This window comes from Nuphar pumila, chromosome 11 (genome assembly GCF_984573655.1).
Source record: "Nuphar pumila chromosome 11, dmNupPumi1.hap1.1, whole genome shotgun sequence".
NCBI classification, from domain to species: domain Eukaryota; kingdom Viridiplantae; phylum Streptophyta; class Magnoliopsida; order Nymphaeales; family Nymphaeaceae; genus Nuphar; species Nuphar pumila.
In genome coordinates this window covers 102,207,898-102,227,029 of record NC_143259.1, presented here as the reverse complement: position 1 = coordinate 102,227,029, position 19,132 = coordinate 102,207,898, and the positions used below count along the sequence as shown (strand labels likewise).

General features: G+C 36.6%; 1 protein-coding gene across 3 annotated transcripts in view; it reads right to left on the bottom strand.

Annotated features, from left to right (window-relative positions):
* Nucleotides 1-18,753, bottom strand: part of LOC149822635 (primase-helicase Twinkle, chloroplastic/mitochondrial-like) — a 106,220-nt gene extending 87,467 nt beyond the window's left edge. For all 3 annotated transcript variants that reach the window (XM_089979934.1, XM_089979935.1, XM_089979936.1), the window contains exons 1-2: nt 18,287-18,753; nt 17,934-18,067 (exon numbers count right to left, since the gene is read on the bottom strand). In XM_089979934.1, coding sequence (XP_089836060.1) covers nt 17,934-18,067; nt 18,287-18,557 — 405 coding nt within the window. In that variant the 5' untranslated portion in view covers nt 18,558-18,753. The remainder of the gene's footprint in view (nt 1-17,933; nt 18,068-18,286) is intronic.
* Between the last annotated feature and the right edge of the window lie 379 nt (nt 18,754-19,132).

Sequence of the window (19,132 nt, the reverse complement as noted above, 5' to 3'; positions counted from 1 at the left end):
TGCACTTTGATAGTCAACCAGGTGTAATGGAAACTAAAAACCATATTATATCCCATTATGGTTCAGAACAAGGTTGTCAAACTAGGAAGCGGAAGCGGGAAACGATATGGGAAGCGGAAGCAAGAAGCAAAGCATTTTAAAATTTCTAGGAAGCGGGAAGCAAAATATCAATTTGAAAGCAAAATAGGAATAAAAAATGAAGCAATATGGTAACGGAATAGGAAATGAACAAGAAACAAATAAAAACTAAAATAAATCATTGTCCTTATATTTCATATTTTTTTAGTAAAAGAGTTAAATTTTTGTTAAAATCTAACAATGATGGTTACCAATTTAGAGAAAGTACATGGGAAGTGAGTGGAAGTGTGAGAGAAAATACATGAAAACATGGAAAGAAATTTGAGAAAACATATAGAAAGCATAGACCATGCATTTGGGAAGCATAAAAGAAGCGTGGGGTAATCGAGATTCTCATGAAGTTTCGAAAGCGAGGAGTACTGCGCTTCCAAAGTGAGTTTCCAGGGAGCGTGTTTCCCACCTACCTAAGAAGTTTCCGGTAACTCTGGTTCAGACTTCCAAAGCTATCAACCGAGCTACAACAGTGGACTTTTTCATGGGGATGACAGCATATCTTCATCAGTTACTTCTTGCTCGAAATTTGTATTCAGGTTACAATCAATTTCAAGCCAATTACGGAGACCGAGGCTTAGATTAAGAGGGCCCAACTCTTTTCACAAGTACGGGTGGACATCAGGTCGGGCCCTACTTGATAACTAATCGGGTCAGGCTCGTGTTAAATTGTATATATTAGGATTTATACATATATATATATATACATATAAATATGTATATAATATATATATATTTTCTGTCATTGTAATAGGTTATACCCATTAGAGCTATTTTGGTCTTTCAGTCCATGAATAGACCATGTCCATTAGGGGCACTTTAGTCCTTTGTATGTTCTTATTTTTATTTTCTTTATTTCTGTCTTTTATTTTCCTTGTAAGGGCTTAATAGTCATTGAGCATTATAGTTGTTGGGAGCTCCCAACAACTATATTTATAGCCGATGGGCGATGGGAGCATCGCAACAGCAGTCTCCTTTGTCTATATAAAGGGTGTCTCTCCCTTTATTATGTATGCTTGATCTCAAGCACATTTGAATATATAAAATCTTATATTTTTATGTCGTATTCCAAGCCCATAAGAGGCTATTGTGCTTGTGCTTAGTATTGACCCATAAGTGGTCTTTGTTTGTTCTCTCTTTGTATGATTGTAAGCTCATAAGAGGCACCTTATTGTGTAGTTTTCATTTCATTACATGGTATCAAAGCCTTGGTGCTTTATCATTGTATTGTGTTCTTGAAGATTGCGTGGTGGATCGTGAAGATCCGAGGAACGTCAGTTCGTTGCTTCGGAGAGTGTGCCATCAAGTTTCTTCATCTTTTCTTTTTCTCTCCTTGTATTCTCTTTTTTCTCTCTTTCTCTTTACCTCCATGGCCGACAAAGAAGTTGCAACCCCTGTTCTCATCAAATTTGATGGGACCAACTACAACATGTGGGCCACCGCGGTAAAAAGAATCCTAGTGAAAAAAACTATGGCGCTTAGTTGATGGTTTCACACCGGAACCTCAACCTAATTTCACCAAAAATATTGTGGGAGAAGATGGTGAGACTAAAGAGGGATCTTTTAAGGGGAAAGAGAGAGAACAGGCTCTCTCGAATTATAAAAATGAATATAAGGCATGTGAAGTAGGTCATGCCAAAGTTTTCTCTCTATTTATGGGAAGCATGTGTGAGGAACGATGTGAGAACATTCTTGAATTTGAGGGAGTGGATGAGGCTTGGACATTTATCAAACAAACCTACACTTAAAAGGATGGTGTCCATAAATGAAAAAATCGCAACAGGATCCATAATTGTAAACAAGGTGACAAGAGTGTTAGAGAATACTATGGATCTTTAAAAAGACTTCAGGACCAAATGGCTAACTTTGAGCCTATTTGGGATACATTTAATGATGGCTCGTCTAAGGAAGAAAAAACTCTTAGAAGAGCAATTCTTCCAAATTATGCAAGGCCTTAGATCCGAATATGAACAAGGGTCACCATCACTCACTGTAACAAAGATGAGCCACCACCTCTACATGAAGTCTTGGCCGAAGTTTGTATGGAAGAGACGAAGTTAAAAACCATGTCCGAGCCCAAGGAAATTAAGGATAATGTGTTTGTCGTCTCAAGACCCGGAGCCAACACTAGTAATACCTACAAGCCTCCTCATTTCACCAAATCAAACTTTGAGAGGCACTGTAGCAATGGAGTAAGAAAATTATGTCACAATTGTGGAGAATCGAGGCACATCAAGCCCTATTGCCCTAAGTTCAAAGGAAGAGATGAGCAAAGAGCGAAGAGCGTATAACCATCACATGATGACAAGAGCATAGTTAAAGGAGATTTTAAATCCATTGAAATTATGTCATTGTGTCAACTGGTGTAGGCTCTACAACTCTTTCTCAAGGGATCTTCCTCTTCTATCACGGGTGTCACGGTTTCGTCATCATCCCCTCGAGGTAAAATTGCTTGGCTCTTGGACTCTGCTGCATCGTTTCATATGACCCCTAATAATGCTTTGCTTTCTGAATGCATGACAAACCAAAGTGTATCTAATGTTTTTACTGCAGATGGCTCTTCTCTTGATATAAAAGGTATTGAAAATTTTTTTAAAATTTCATACAAAAAATCAGATTTGCTCCAAAACTAAATTTAAATCTTTTTTTTGTCTCTCAAATTGTCCATCATGGTTGTAGAATCTTTTTTTCATCGAACCAATGTTTGGTAAAGGATCTTCAGTTTGAGATGCATATTTGAGAAGGCCATAGAGAATGAAACCTCCACTACATGGATCAATTGATTCTTTCAAAAACTCCTTTTTGTTATAATGTACAAGATTTGGATATTGTTTTGTGGCATTAAAGGCTAGGTCATCCTAGCATATCTAAATTATCCAATGTACCTCATTTACGAAAATTTTGTAATGAAAATTTTGATTGTTCTGATTGTATTATTGAAAGAAAGGTCATTCCCTTTCAAGAAAGGACCTTTTTTGCCTCTAACCCACTTGAGTTAAATCACTCGAACGTATGGGGTGTGACACCTATTATATCTAAGGGTGGTTTTGCTTATTATATGATTTTTGTTGACGATTATTCTCGTTATACATGGACTTACTTTCTTAGGCACAAAAGTGAAGTTTTTGAGATATTTAAGTCTTTTCACAACTTAGTCAAAAATTTATTTCAATTTAATATAACTACTTTTCGATTTGATTCAGGGGGAGAATTTATGTCAAATGAGTTTAAAAAATATTTAGAACTAAATGGAATTGTCCACCAAAGATCTTGTGCTCATACTCTTCAACAAAATGGTTTGACATAAAGAAAACATAGGCATATTGTTGAAACTACCTGTACCTTACTAATCTCAAAAAATGTTCCAAAAGAGTTTTGGGCCGAAGCCACCCTTACTGTTGTTTATCTTATAAATAGAATCCCTTTCGTCAAACTTCAAAACATTACACCTATTGAAAAACTTTGCAAAATCTCCCTGAATTACTATAGATTAAGAACTTTTGGATGTAAATGTTTGGTTCTCACTAATAAAAATGATAAAATTATCTTCTCGGGCTATGTTATGTGTGTTTCTTGGGTATGGTGAAACCCAAGAAGGTTTTAGGTGTTATAATCTCAAAAATAATAAATTATATATTTCTAGAAATGTTACTTTTTTAGAGAAATAAAGTTTTTTTTATCATGATGTGCCTAAGAAAGCTAACAAGTATTCCTTTTTTTAATTACTTCCTAACAGTGTTATTAAAAATGCGCCTCAAGGCACAAAAAACGCGCCTCGCCTCAAGGCAAGGGGCTTCATGCCTTGATGCGCATGTGTAAAGCGCAATACCCTTGAGGCGTGCGCCTCATAGGCCTTGAGGTGCACGCCTCGAGGCGAGGCGCGCCTCGGACTGAGGCATACACGCCTCAATTTATTTGGTCAAATGAGGGTCAAAACCCTCATTCGACCAAAAAATTAGGGCTTAAACAAAGCCCTACCGACCCCTTTATGTGCTTTTATTTTTTTTCTCACCCCCTATCTCTGTTTTTTTCTCAAAGCCTTCTTTCCCTCACAGCTCTCACAGGCTTACAACATTCTCTCTCGCGTGGTGGAGCCCTGAAACAGGTACAGATTTTTTTGCTCTCTCGTTCGCCTCTTCTTCTTCTTCTTCTTATCTCTTCTCTCGTCTCTCGCGTGATACAACATTCTCTCTCGCGCGTGTGTGATCCAGTCGCCCCTCTCTCTTTTTTCATTTTTGTTTTTTTCACCCCTTTGTTTTTTTCTCATTTTTATGATGGCATGTGATGGATTTTGTCTCTCTTTGTTTTCATACGATGCATTCAACTATTCTAATTAAAAAAATGTTGCAGTTCATGCACAGATGTACGATGTTTATCTTTTTTTATTTTTTCTGTTTTTTTTTAATTCAAGAAAGCATGCAGCTGTAGAAAGTGGAATGATTCTACTTTTGTTGTTAATAAACTTGCTTGAAAATGATAATTTGGTTGTTCGGTAATGTTGTATAAATGTATCATAGTTAACCAGTATAATTCTTGGGTCTATTTATTCTTTTTTTTTCAGTTAATGTGGAAAACCATTTCCATTTTATGTTATGGACGATCACTTGCTTGACTTTGCTGGTGTACTTAAATGATAATTTTTGCCGGAAGTAGTTTTCTTTGATCTTCTGTTTATTGTCCAGCATTATATACTATACCCTTCATGGAAGGACAAAAGAGACAGTATTGTCAATGTAGAAAGTATAATCGGGTCTCAAACATAAGCCCAAGAAAAAAAAATCGTCCGGGGGGGCACTGCCCCCCACGACCCCCTGCCAGGGGCGGCCCCCCCTGGACCCCCGCCCGTTGAACGCGCTGCGGGGCCCGCGTCGGGGGGAGCCCCCCAGACTCCCCTTTCTGCAAGGGAAAAAACTCTGAATCAGGCTCCACAACTCATCATTTTGAACCCACGCAATACCATACAAGTGGTGGAAGCAGAAGACCCTCAATCAGCTGACATCAAACCAACTTCTGCAGATGTATAATAGTGATATTGTAATGGCAGAACTGGATGAATGCATCCTTGTTTAACAGATATAGCAAAGATATCTCTCATCAGATTTGAGATATATTGGCCTGCTTGAACCTAGCACTGTCACATAGGACATTTTAAATATAGGTCTTTTCTCCATTAATGAAATTCATGTATAAAATATGTATTGTCAAAGCCAAAAGCATTTGGTTTCATAAACTTAGAGTTGTGGATTTCAATCAGGAGTTCATGATCTGCTAGAAAGCCCTGTCACTAGAACATGGTTAGCAATAAATAAGTTATGTTGTGTTTGTGCAAGTAATTAGCACTCTTTTAAATGTTATTTGCATAATGGGATGGTTTTCTTAATAATTTCCAAGTTATTTTATTAGTTTTCAAGTTGTATATGTTGATTCTTATTGAATATAAATCTAATTTTTTGTGTTAATATATATTTTTTTATATGCATTTTTACAGTTGAACAATGGGAAAAGATGTAAGATGGGATCATAAAACTAAAGTTCTAAATCCCACTAAAGATCCCAAACTCGTAGGACATGTAATTTACAATTACTGTCATAAACAGACTACAGGAGACATCTATAGGTTAAAGCATCACTTAGCTGGCACAAAACATGGTGTAAGCATGTGCGAATCGGTCTCACCTGATGTGAAAAGATTTTTTCAGAATCATCTAAGGGATCAGAAGCAAAAAAATAAGAAAAAGAACAAAACAAGTTGGATATTGGGAGGAGTGTTTATTTTGGATCATCAACAGGCGATAATGTGAACAAAGAAATCAGTGGATCAGATAGTAATGCAAAAACAAGCACAGGTAGTCCTATGGACCTCTTTGTGAACAAAGAAACACGCAAACCACAATAAACACTGCTTTCAAAAGGAATGAAATAAAAAATGTATGTTGGGTCATTGATAAATTTTTTTAATCAAATGCCTCATCATTTAATCTTTGCAACAATCCATATTTTGGTGCAATGGTAGAAGTTATTACAAATTATGGGCAAAGGTTCAAACCGCCTTCTTATCACGAGATTAAAACGTAGATTTTGAAGGATGAGGTAGATTGTACTCACGAAATTTTAAAAGAGTTCAAAAAAGAATGGTCAAATGTTGGTTGTAGCACTATGACAGATGGTTGGACAGACAGAAAAGGAAAAAGCTTAATTAATTTTCTTGTGAACAGCTCATCTGGGACAGTATTTTTAAAGTCCGTTGACATTAGCGACATGGAAAAAACTGGTGCAAATTTGTGTAAGTTGTTTGAAGAAGTTGGTGAAAGTAATGTGGTGCAATTCATTACAGATAATGCACCAAATTATATGGCGGGAATATGTTAACAGCAGGAAAAACATGTTTTTGGACACCATATGCGACGCATTGCTTGGATCTTATGTTAGAAGATATTGAAAAGATATTAATTTTTAAAGATACAGTGAAAAAGGCAAAAAAAATACAATATATATTTATAGTCATGCATGGGTATTAAATTTGATGAGAAAGTTCACAAAGAAGAAAGAACTTCTACGTTCAGTCGTCGCTCGTTTTGCCACAATATATCTCACGTTTCATAGTATTGGATGTTATAAGTCGATGTTCTTATCTTCAAATTTTAGATCATCTAATTATTATAAGAAATCAGATGCTAAGAACATTTCTTATATTGTTCTTAATAATCATAAGTTTCGGTCTACCATGTCATATGCAATTAAAGCTACATTGTCTCTCGTGAAAGTGATACGATTAGTTGATGCAGATGAACCTGCTATGGGATTTTTGTACGAAGCAATGGATAGAGCAAAGGAGAAAATTACTTCAAACCTTGACAAGGTTGAAAGAAAATATAAACCTATTTGGGATATCATTGATAGACAATGGCACTTGCAATTTCATAAGCCTTTGCATGCAGCTGTCTATTATTTAAATCCACATTTTCATTATGTTGATAACTTCAATCCGAATGAATAAGTTATGAGTGGCTTTTATGATTGTGTTGAGAAATTGGTTTTTGATGCAAATGTTTGGTTGAAAATTATAACACAAATTGATGCATTTAAAAAGGCAAAGGGGTTGTTTGGTAGAGAGCCAGTTGTTACAACAAGAAAATTAAAAAGTCCTGGTAAGTTTGCAATTATTTTGTTATTTGTTAATATTTTTATGTTTTGGTTAATTGTGACATTCTTAATGTTTTCATCAATTTTGTATTGTTTTATTTGAATGCAGTTGATTGGTGGAGTTCATTTGGGCACAAAAATCCTGAGTTGATGAATTTTGCAATTTGAATTCTAAGTTTGACATGCAGTGCATCGGGCTATGAGAGGAATTGGAGTACTTTCTCATTGGTTTATGACTTTGTATTTTATTTGCGAAATATATTTTTATAAGTGTAATTATCTTATAATTGATTATCAATTATTTGAAATTATAGGTGCATATAAAACGGAGGAATAGACTTGAACAAGAGAAGATGAATGCATTGGTTTTTGTAATGTACAATATGAAATTAAGAGAGAGAAATATAAGGAGGAAGGCTACCAAAGACCCTATATGTCTAAATCATATACACTCAGACGATGAGTGGATTGTGGAGAAGGAAGATCCAGTGTTGCCTAGTGATCCCAATTGGTTTGAAGATTCATGGTTGGATCCGAACTTCGCCATAAATGCCATTGAGCATGTGCCTATTGAAAAAGTTATTTTAACTCATGATTCACAAACTGGTTCTAGGCAAGACAGGTCTTCAAGAGATCGAGGTAAAGCTAAATTCATTTGACCTTGCTATGAATATAAATATATTTTTTTAATTACATAAAATAAGTATTTAATACATGATTTTTTATTGCAGGAAAAATAAAATAAAAGAAGTGATCGAGGATGTGGAGGAAGAAAGTGCAGATGATGAAGAGTCAGAGAATGAAGATGAAGGAGAACCTATTTATATGGATTCCTCAGATGATGACATTGAAGACTTAGATATTGATGATGATGAGACACAAGAAGAGTCTAGGCCCTAATTTATATTATATAGCTGTGAAATTGTCTACGAAGAGACAATCCATAAACAAGCATAAAAACTTTATAAAAGAAGTGCACAAGAGCACTCTCACAACACTTGAACAAAATACACAAAAAGTGTATAAATAATAAACATGCAATAATGCATGTATTTCAATATATAAAAGCAAATGCTTGAGACTCTCAAGCTTAGAAAATACAAGGGGGGAACACCCCTATTTATACAAATGTTAGAAGGTGCAAGGGGGCTCCCAAAGGAGTCGTTGGGAGCCCCCAACGGTCACATTTGTGACCGTTGGGGGCCCCCAACGACTCTATTGGGGGACCCCCAATGCACATAAAATCAAAAAATAAAAAAGAAAAAAAGAAATTACAAAAGTAAAAATAAAAAGAAAATTACAGCATATTCTAAAAGTGAATATGCGCAAAACAGGAAATGACAGAAATGCCCTTTCGGGTAAAAATATATAAATATATATATTTATATATATAGAGATATATGTACATATAATATATTATATGTAAATATATCTCTATGTATATAAATATATATATTTATATTTACAATGATTTTAGGAGCTACATTTTAACACCCCCCCTCAAACTTACGGTGTGATAACCGCAAGTTTGTCAAGAAGGAAATGAAATCTGGGCGAACATAGAGCTTTTGTGAAGAAGTCGGCAAGTTGATACTCAGATGTCACATATGGCAGATCAATGACCTTCTTCAAGTATTCCTCTCGGACATAATGACAATCCATCTCTATATGCTTTGTTCGCTCGTGAAATGTGTGATTCTTGGCAATGTAGATGGCACTTTTATTGTCACAGCATAGCTTTGTTGGTTCTTTGACAACTACTCCCATATCTTCCAAAAGACGTCGAATCCATACTATTTCCATGGTGGTAGATGCCATGGCTCTGTATTCGGCTTCAGTGGATGATAAGGAGACCTTCTGTTGCTTTTTACATCGCCACGAAATCAAGGATTCTCCTAAAAAAATACAAAAACCAGTGGTGGAGTGACGGTTACTAGGGTCACCTCCCCAATCTGAGTCAGTATAAGCAAGCAATTTTAATTCAGAAGAAGAGGATAGGAATACTCCCTTATTCACTGTTCCCTTCAAGTATCTGATGATGCGAAGTACAGCACCCATATGGACGGTTGTAGGAGCATGTTGAAACTGACTGGCGATGTGTATAGCATGTGACAAATCGGGTCGAGTAATGCTCAGATACATTAAAGAACCTACCAACTGTCTGTAAGGAGTAGGATCAGTTAGAGGAACACCGTCGTCAATCTTCATTTTGGCTCCCACAACTTCAGAAGTTTCACATACTTTGTCATCAGAAATCCCTGATCTGTCAATAATCTCACAAGCAAGTTTAGACTGAGATAGAAAATAACCACGTTGCGAATAGGCAACCTCAATTCCAAGAAAATATGTCAGAAAACCTAAGTCTGACATCTCAAATTTTGAAGTCAAGACGGACTTAATACCCTTGACTCCTTGTATATCATCACCTGTGATTAACATGTCATCAACATATAATAACAATATTACAATCCCTGCTTTAGATTTTCTAGTAAATAGAGCAGTATCAGTATAACATGAGGAGAAACCATTTTCCAGCATTACACTGGTAAATCTGTCATACCAGGCTTTGGGAGCTTGTTTCAAACCATAAAGGGCCTTTCGAAGACGAAGGACTTTATTTTTAGGGATCTCCATGCCAGGTGGAGCATCCATATACACTTCTTCATTAAGATCACCATTTAAAAAGGCATTTTTCACATCCATTTGAAAGATATTCCAATTTTTGATAGATGCAATAGTGATAAGACACCTAACTGTAACCATTCGGGCTACAGGAGCAAAAGTTTCTTCATAATCAGTCCCATACTCTTGTCCATACCCTTTTGCAACTAAGCGAGCCTTATACCTTTCAAGTGATCCGTCACTCTTAGTTTTAACTTTAAATACCCATCGACAACCTATAGTTTTCTTTCCTATAGGTAGAGATTGAAAATCCCACGTTTCAGCCCTTTTAAGAGCACTAAGTTCATTTTGCATAGCTTCTTGCCATTCTATACATTTCTTTGCTTCTTCAAAGTTTCTTGGTTCAAAATAAGAATGAATGGCACTAAGACAAGCCCTATACCGGGGCGAAAAGGAATCAAAGGAGACAAAACGAGTGGGAGGTCTCCTATTCCTCTCAGACCTTCGGTGATCGAGAACAGGAGTGAGTTCACTATATTGGTCAATAGCACTTCTAAAGGTGTCTTGGTTTCTACGAGAGTATGTTATAGGATCATTAGAAATCCTGTCTTCTTGTTGGTTATGCTCTTCGATATTACTTTCAATGTTCTCATCATGGTTTGATGACATATCATCATCACTGGATGTATCATCATTACTAGATAATAAGTCAAAAAGGAAGGAATAATCAAAATTTTCTTGTTGAGAAACATTTTTTTCAAATCCACTTTCATTTTCCAAAAAAGTTACATTTCTAGAAACATATAATTTATCTTCTCGAAGATCATAGCATCGAAATCCCTTTTGAGTTTCGGAATATCCAAGAAAAGCGCAGGGGATAGCCTTGGGAGAGAGTTTGTCATTCTTATCCGTAAGAATGAAACACTTACACCCGAAGACTCGTAACCTATTATAATCTGGTTCGAGTTTATACAAGATCTCAAAAGGGGATATTTTTCCTAATATTCTAGAAGGCAAACGATTTATTAGATAAACAGAAGCAAGAGCAGCTTCAGCCCAAAAATTTTTTGGTATGTTTTGAGAGATAAGAAGGGTTCTAGTGGTCTCAATAATATGTCTATGTTTTCTTTCGGCCAACCCATTCTGTTGGGGGGTTTTAGGACAAGATCTTTGGTGAATGATTCCTTGATCTTCAAGATATATTTTAAATTGGTTGGAGAGATATTCTCCTCCAGAATCACTTCTAAAAATCTTTATGTTACTATTAAATTGATTCTTGATCATCGAATGGAAAGTTCTAAAGCATGAAAAGACTTCATGTTTGAATTTAAGAAAAAAGATCCATGAATATCTAGAGAAATCATCCACAAAAATAACATAATAAGAAAAACCTCCTTTTGAGACAACAGGTGCTGGTCCCCAAACATCGGAATGCATAATTTCAAAAGGTTTTGATGAGAACATAGTTCTTTGCTCAAAAGGTAAACTTTTCATTTTTCCGAGAATACAGTCATTACAAGAAAAAGAACTTTTACATAGGTCTTTTGCAAAATGTAAGTAAGACAACTTGGTGATATTAGGATGACCAAGTCTTTTGTGCCACATGTTTATATCTTTGTTTCGGGCAACATTACAAAAAGATTTTGGAACTCGAAGAGATTCCATGTAGTATAAATCGCCTTTTCTAAAGCCTTCCCCAATCAATTTCCCGGACAGGCGATCCTGTATTGAACATTTATCACATGAAAATTTAATATCACAACCATGATCCGAGAGTTGAGAAACAGAAAGAAGATTTAAATTAAGTTTAGGTATAAATCTAATTTTTGGAATAAAAAAATCTTGAGTTTCAAAATTACCTATTCCTTTAATTTCAAGAGAAGTTCCATCCGCAGTGGAAACAAAGGATGGAGAAGCATTTTTTGAATAATCGGAAAGTGAAAACATGTTTGGGGACATATGAAAGGATGCACCTGAGTCCAAAAGCCAAGGGACTTTACCTGGAATGGAAGAAGTAGACACGGCGGCACCGGATGTAGCTCCCTTGAGAAGAGGTTGAAGGGCTTCCATTATTTGGTTCAACGAGAGTGACCCACTTGATGATGCCTCTTCCTTTTGTGGTGCGCCGGTGGTGGCCATAGCAAGAAGCTTCTTCCATTTGGGACATACTGGCTTGATATGCCCCGGTTCTTTACAAAAGTGACATATAGTCTTGCTATAGTCCCGCTTCCCTCTTTGTCCACCATCTCCTCCTTGATTTTGGAATTTAAAGTGAGGAGGACGATAGGTCTTTACATTATTTCCGGGTCTTGATACGGCATTAACCTCATTATTTTCTTCATAATTACAAGGAACCATAAGAACACTTGGTCCTTGTTTACATAAATTCATACGAGTCTCCTCACCACTTAATTTGGTGAGAACATCTTCAAGAGAGGGAGGAGAAAATGAGGATAGAAGTGATGACCTTATTTGCTCAAATTCCGGTCTCAACCCATTCAAAAAATTGAAGAAACGATCTTCTTCAAGTTGCTTGTGGCGGAGTTCAATTGCCTCTCCACTCCATTTCGGTTCAAGCATAGAGAGCTCATCCCAAATAGAGGAAAGATCGGCAAAATATTCCCTAATAGACATTTCACCTTGAGTAAGGGAGAGGGCCTTCTTTTGAAGGTAATACTTATGAGATAGGTCTCTTGATGTATACATCTTCTCGAGATAATGCCAAGCTTCCGATGCCTTTTTGAATTTGATAATGTTGGCATTAATCTTTGTTTCGACGGATGCGAAGAACCAAGAAAGAATCTTGAAGTTCTTCATTTCCCATTCGTCGTGTTTCTTTGAGTATTCTTCAAGAGCTTTGATCCTTTCCTCTCCCTCAAGAATCTTGATTTCACTTCCATTCATTATGGTTATCTTGGGTTCCGGCTCCGGAATCGTTCCTTGCACATAACCCCACAATCCTTTTCCTTTTATGTGGGCCTCCATATTCCCGGCCCAAATATGATAGTTGGACCCATTCAATTTGAAGCCAAGGGCAAAGTGAGACTCTTTCTCACCCATTAAGACGTGGAGAGAAGAAGAAAAAAGACGTACCAATACGATGTTTCAACTTCTTCTTAGCACAAGATCCTTCTAAAATATTTGAGAAGCAAGATCCACCACTTCAATCTCAAAAAATCCGAAGGCACGGTTTTCAAGGCACTCGAACAAAGGCGGATCTCACGATCTTCAATCACCAACCGAGCTCTGATACCATGTGAAATTGTCTACGAAGAGACAATCCATAAACAAGCATAAAAACTTTATAAAAGAAGTGCACAAGAGCACTCTCACAACACTTGAACAAAATACACAAAAAGTGTATAAATAATAAACATGCAATAATGCATGTATTTCAATATATAAAAGCAAATGCTTGAGACTCTCAAGCTTAGAAAATACAAGGGGGGAACACCCCTATTTATACAAATGTTAGAAGGTGCAAGGGGGCTCCCAAAGGAGTCGTTGGGAGCCCCCAACGGTCACATTTGTGACCGTTGGGGCCCCCAACGACTCTATTGGGGGACCCCCAATGCACATAAAATCAAAAAATAAAAAAGAAAAAAAGAAATTACAAAAGTAAAAATAAAAAGAAAATTACAGCATATTCTAAAAGTGAATATGCGCAAAACAGGAAATGACAGAAATGCCCTTTCGGGTAAAAATATATAAATATATATATTTATATATATAGAGATATATGTACATATAATATATTATATGTAAATATATCTCTATGTATATAAATATATATATTTATATTTACAATGATTTTAGGAGCTACATTTTAACAATAGCTATGGCCATTTATATATTTTTTTAGGTCTTTCAATTGCAATTGCGAATGTTAACACTCTCATTTTGAAGAGTTTTAGACAAATATATTAACATTTGGTTGTTAATGTTGACATGCATTTTCTAATTATGACATTGTATTGTTAATGCTAAGATGCATTTCGTTGTTAAGGTTAATTTTAAATTTAATGAATGCCCATGTTTTATTTTTTAGATACTTACATAGATTAAGTTGTTGGATTAATGTTACTTTTACATGTTAATCTCATATTTTTTCAGTATTTATTTGAGATTTTTTATTTCATGTTTGGTGGAGCGCCTCGCTACGCCTCAACGTTTTTCACAACGCTGCTTCCTAAGGAAGATTCTTTGAATATTAATAAAGAAGAACCTATTATTCATACCCCTTGTGATGTGGATCATGATATAGATATAAGTGAACCTCCTATAATTCAATATAGAAGAAGAGGCAATGAAAGTCAACTTAATGTTTTAGATCAATACTCTAACCTTAAGCGACAAAGTATTAGGAGATCTACTAGGGAATCTAGACTCACCAAGTAGATTTGTCTCCTATGACTCATTTTCTACTCAGTACCGAGCATGTCTAGCTAAAATCTTTTCTCATTTCGAACCCACTTCCTACAAACAAGCCAAAAGTCATCCCGAATGGATAGAAGCCAATGAACCATGAGCTTGAAGCCTTAGAAAAATCTAACACTTTGCAAATAGGAGATCTACCACAAGAAAAAAAGTCTATAGGTTCTAGGTGGGATTACAAGGTTAAAACTAAGAGTGATGGCTCCCTAGAACGGTATAAGGCTAAGCTAGTCCCCAAAGGCTATTCGCAAGAATACGATATAGACTATTATGAGACTTCCGCACTTGTGGCTAGGATGACCTCGATTAGGACTCTCATTGTTGTAGTTGCCATTAAGAATTGGTTTGTTTATCAAATGAATGTTAAAAATGGCTTTTTGAATGGTGAACGCTAAGATAAAAATTGATGATGGCACCCTTTTAAACGACCCTACTCCTTATCGACAAATGATTGGAGCTCTTACATATTTGACTATCAACTGACTTGACATTTCTCATATCATGCACATAGCAAGCCAATTTCAGGATTCTCCTACGACTGTGCACATGAGCGTTGGTATGCGCATTATTAGATATTTGCAAACCTTTGTTTCAAGAGGGCTAATATTATCCTCTTCCTCTCCACTTGAATTAATTGCTTATAATGATTCTGATTGAGCAGAGGATCCCAATGATAGACGCTCAACCACTGGTTTTTGTGTATTTATAAGTGACTCGTTGGTGTCCTAGAAATGCAAGAAACAAAAAAAAGTATCCATGTTGTCGACTAAAGCTGAATATTGTGTCATGGCCGCCACGACTTCTGAAATCGTATGGTTGAAGAGATTATTAGAAGACATGGGGGTATATATGAAGTCACCCTCAAGATTTTGTTGTGATAATAAAAGTGTCATCTACATCACTAGCAACCATACATTCCATGAACGGACCAAGCATATTGAGATGGATTGTCATTATGTTTGTGACAAGTATCTCAAGAGGATTATCATCTTGCCCTGCGTAGCATCTGAGTTTTAGTTAGCCGACTTATTCACCAAGGCACTTCCTTCTCCATGGTTTCATTTCTTACTTGACAAACTTTCGGTGATTATACAATAAGTTAAGGGGGGTGTTAAATTGTATATATTAGGATTTGTATATATATATATATATATATATATATATATATATATATATATATATCATTGTAATAGGTCATACCCATTAGGGATATTTTGGTCTTTTAAATCATGTAATAGACTATGTCCACTGGGGGCACTTTAGTCCTTCGTATGTTCTTATTTTTATTTTCTTTATTTTTGTCTTTTATTTTCCTTGTAAGGGCTTAATAGTCATTGACCATTATAGTTGTTGGGAGCATCCCAACAACTATATTTATAGTTATTGTCTATATAAAGGGTGTCTTTCCCTTTATTATGTATGGTTGTTTTCAAGCACATTTGAATATATAAAATCTTATATTTTTATGTTGTGCTTCAAGCCCATTAGAGGCTATTGTGCTTGTGATTTGTATTGACCCATAAGTGGTCTTTGCTTGTTCTCTCTGTGTATGATTGTAAGCCCATAAGAGGCACCTTATTGTGTAATTTTCATTCCATTACAGCTTGGGCACAGGTGCCAGCCCGAATCGATCCCTTATGGGTTCCTTAAAAAAAAGTAGATGTTAAGATTTAAGAAAGAAAAATAGAAACCCTAAAACCCTCTCAAAATGCCTTAAAAATGTAAAATATATTTGTTATCTGCCCATGCACATTTTGAGTTTGAAAATCGAAAAAAAGTGAACATTTTTTTGAGATCTAGCCTCATCAATGACTTTGGCAGGCTGATATGAGGTGAGATCTGACATGAGGGGTGAAGTGTGTGATAAGTGTTTTCTTTCTCTTTTTTTGCGCAGACTTAATACACTCCCCTTCTCTATCTATCAAGATATGGTACGCTTGCCTCTCTCTCTCTCTCTCTCTCTCTCTCTCTCTCTCTCTCTCTATATATATATATATATATATATATACCATGTAACATGGACTCTTCTAATAGGGCACCACACCAGCATCGCACCCGCACCCATGCAGGTGCAACACTTGCACATGACTGCCTTTGTGTCTGGTGAAGTCAACCACACTGAGGTCCATTTCTGTCCAAAAGTAGATTCAGTTAACCCTAACCAAGTCCAGTTATATATATGTATATATATATATATGCACACACATACACGTGTTAACTTAAAACTATTAAAAATTATATATATATATATATACCCTCCCCGCACCCCCGCATCCAAGTTTTTTTAAAGTGCCGCATCACTGCATCCGCACCAGCACCTATATATATATACCAACCGCCCAGTCAGCCAGACTCGGGCCTATTGGGTAGGTGACGGATGCCAGCTTGGAAGCCCGACACAATTAAAGTCAGACCAAGCCCGACCCAATAATAGTCGAGTCGCTTTAGGGAGCTCCTCTGACCAGTCAGGTCAGTCGGGCCTTTATGGACCGGTTATCAGGCCGGCCCAGCCCGACCCAATGTCCACGCTATTGACAGGTTATTGAATATGATTATATGATTTCTTATTGTTCACATTGTGGATCAACATGTCACAAAGATGTTGTATGTAAAGTTGAGAGTAGCATTTTTGTTGAGAATACCTATGAATCATGTGAAGAATGGAAACAAGTGACATCAAGGAAGATCTGGAAAAAGAAGGATGAAAACAAATATTATTTAACAATATGAATCTCAATGAAATATTATTCACAGTAATAGATTCCAAAATTTGCAAATGGAATCCATAATGCTAGAGCCAACACTAATCAATATTGACTGTGAATACATCATTTGTAATTGAAGCTCTCAAGGGCCAATAATCTATATTCTCGTGAAACTTAAGAGGATCATATGCATTGAAATTCCAGTTAGATGGATGAATGCAAACATCTAGACAACAGAAGAATGAACATGGAAGTAAACGGCTGGTTTGTGCCAGTTTTCGATGAACACTTGTGCAGAGAGATAGAGAAGCGATGTGTTGTGTTTAGCTTCAAAATAAGTATTTGTTTCATCAGAACTACAAGAAAAGCATGTTTCTTCCTTCAAAGCAAACAAATCACCATCGCAGAGAATACAGTATCTGATACCTGGTAATCAAACAGAGATTCTAATTCTTACTTAGCTAGGTAACTCCACTACCAATTGGCAAAATCCAGGGATACAATATGATTCATTAACGATCACAGAATCTTCATAAATAAAAGATCATAGAACATAATGAACGAACTATGAAACTCCGCAGAACCTAGACCAAGCAAATGCATCAAATATCCCCAACAAAAAAAAAAAGAAATATTAATAATAATAAACGTCCATAACCTACACAAAACACAGAAACATGCTAGAGAACTGCAATTCCTCAATCCGAACTCTAAAACTGCACTTTTCAGCAATTTCCATGAATCAAACACCAAGAACCAAAAACACCCTGCTCATATTAACATCTTCAAGCAAGTCTCCACAGAAGCAAACCAGTATTCCAGAGTCACGTATCAAACACCAACAAAAGTTAGTCGAATAAAAAGAAAATAGAAAATACTCAACTGGAGAAAAAGCACTACCTTGGGGCAGAGTATTCTGTTGTACTTCCCTATCTTGCACTCGTTTAATGGAATTCCTTCACTCTCCAATTTATCATTCAATGCTCGCAAGTTTTCCGACTCAACCATAACCGCTTTCCTAGCTAGCAAATGAACTAAAACACTAAAACAAAATTAGAAAAAAAATTAAGTCGAAAATGGACCATTTTGAGCGAGAGAGAGATAAACGGGTCAGCGTGGTTTTAGAGAAAGAAAGAGATGGGTGCATGAGTTTCTAGCGTTTCTAGAGAAAGAAAGAGATGTATGTGTTGAGTTTCTAGAGAGAGAAAGAGACGGGTGGGTGTGTGCGGTTTCTGAGAGAGAGCTGGGCATACCCGGCCTAGCCACCATGAAAGTAGTGAGGGGCCTTCTGGTGGGCGAGTGATGAACTGAGAGGGTGAGCTTTTGCGGGTTCAAGGTAGTACACCCCAACGCTGAGACTGCCCCAAGATGGTGGTTGTCCATACTGAGGGTGTGGATGAGCGAGGAGTGTATGTGATGGAGGAGGAGGAAGGATGGTGGTGGGATGGGTCCGTGAGGTGTGGTCTTGAGGAAAAACTTGGAGCTCATCGCTATGCTGGAGGATACGAGAGAGGGTAGGAGCATTTGGGAGTTGGTAGTAGAGGGTGGTTATCAAAAGAAGGCGAGGAAGCAGTGGTCTGTTTCAGAAGTAAGGAGTGGGAGGAGGGAAGGAAGAGGAGGGCTACTGTACTGTCGGCTGGGCAGTTTTTGAAAGGGCTGTTCAGAGAGAGAGAAGTTCAGGGTTTAAGAAAGTGGGGATTTGCCTCCCATTTTCCCTCGGGCAGTAGGAAGGGAAAGGATCTGTATGGTCTAAGTTTCCTCTCCTCTCTCAGATGTTGCAACTTACAAGTCGGGTGTATCGCATAGCACACCTGTGTTTGGAGTTTAGAAAAACTCACATAATAAAAGAAAGTTTTACCTATGAGAGTTTTTCATATGAGAAAAGTTTTTTAAAAGAAAGTTTTTTTTTTTTGCTTGTTTGTATAACATAAAAAAATAAAGTGAGAAAATATGAAAAAATGAGAGAGGAGGAGGGTGGTGTTTGGATAGATGGTGGTGGTGATGGTGAGATGGTGGTGGTGGGGAGTGTAAAAATAAATTTTCTCTTGGTAGAAAACATGTTTTCTCTTGTGAAAGAATGTTTTCTATGAAAAATTGTA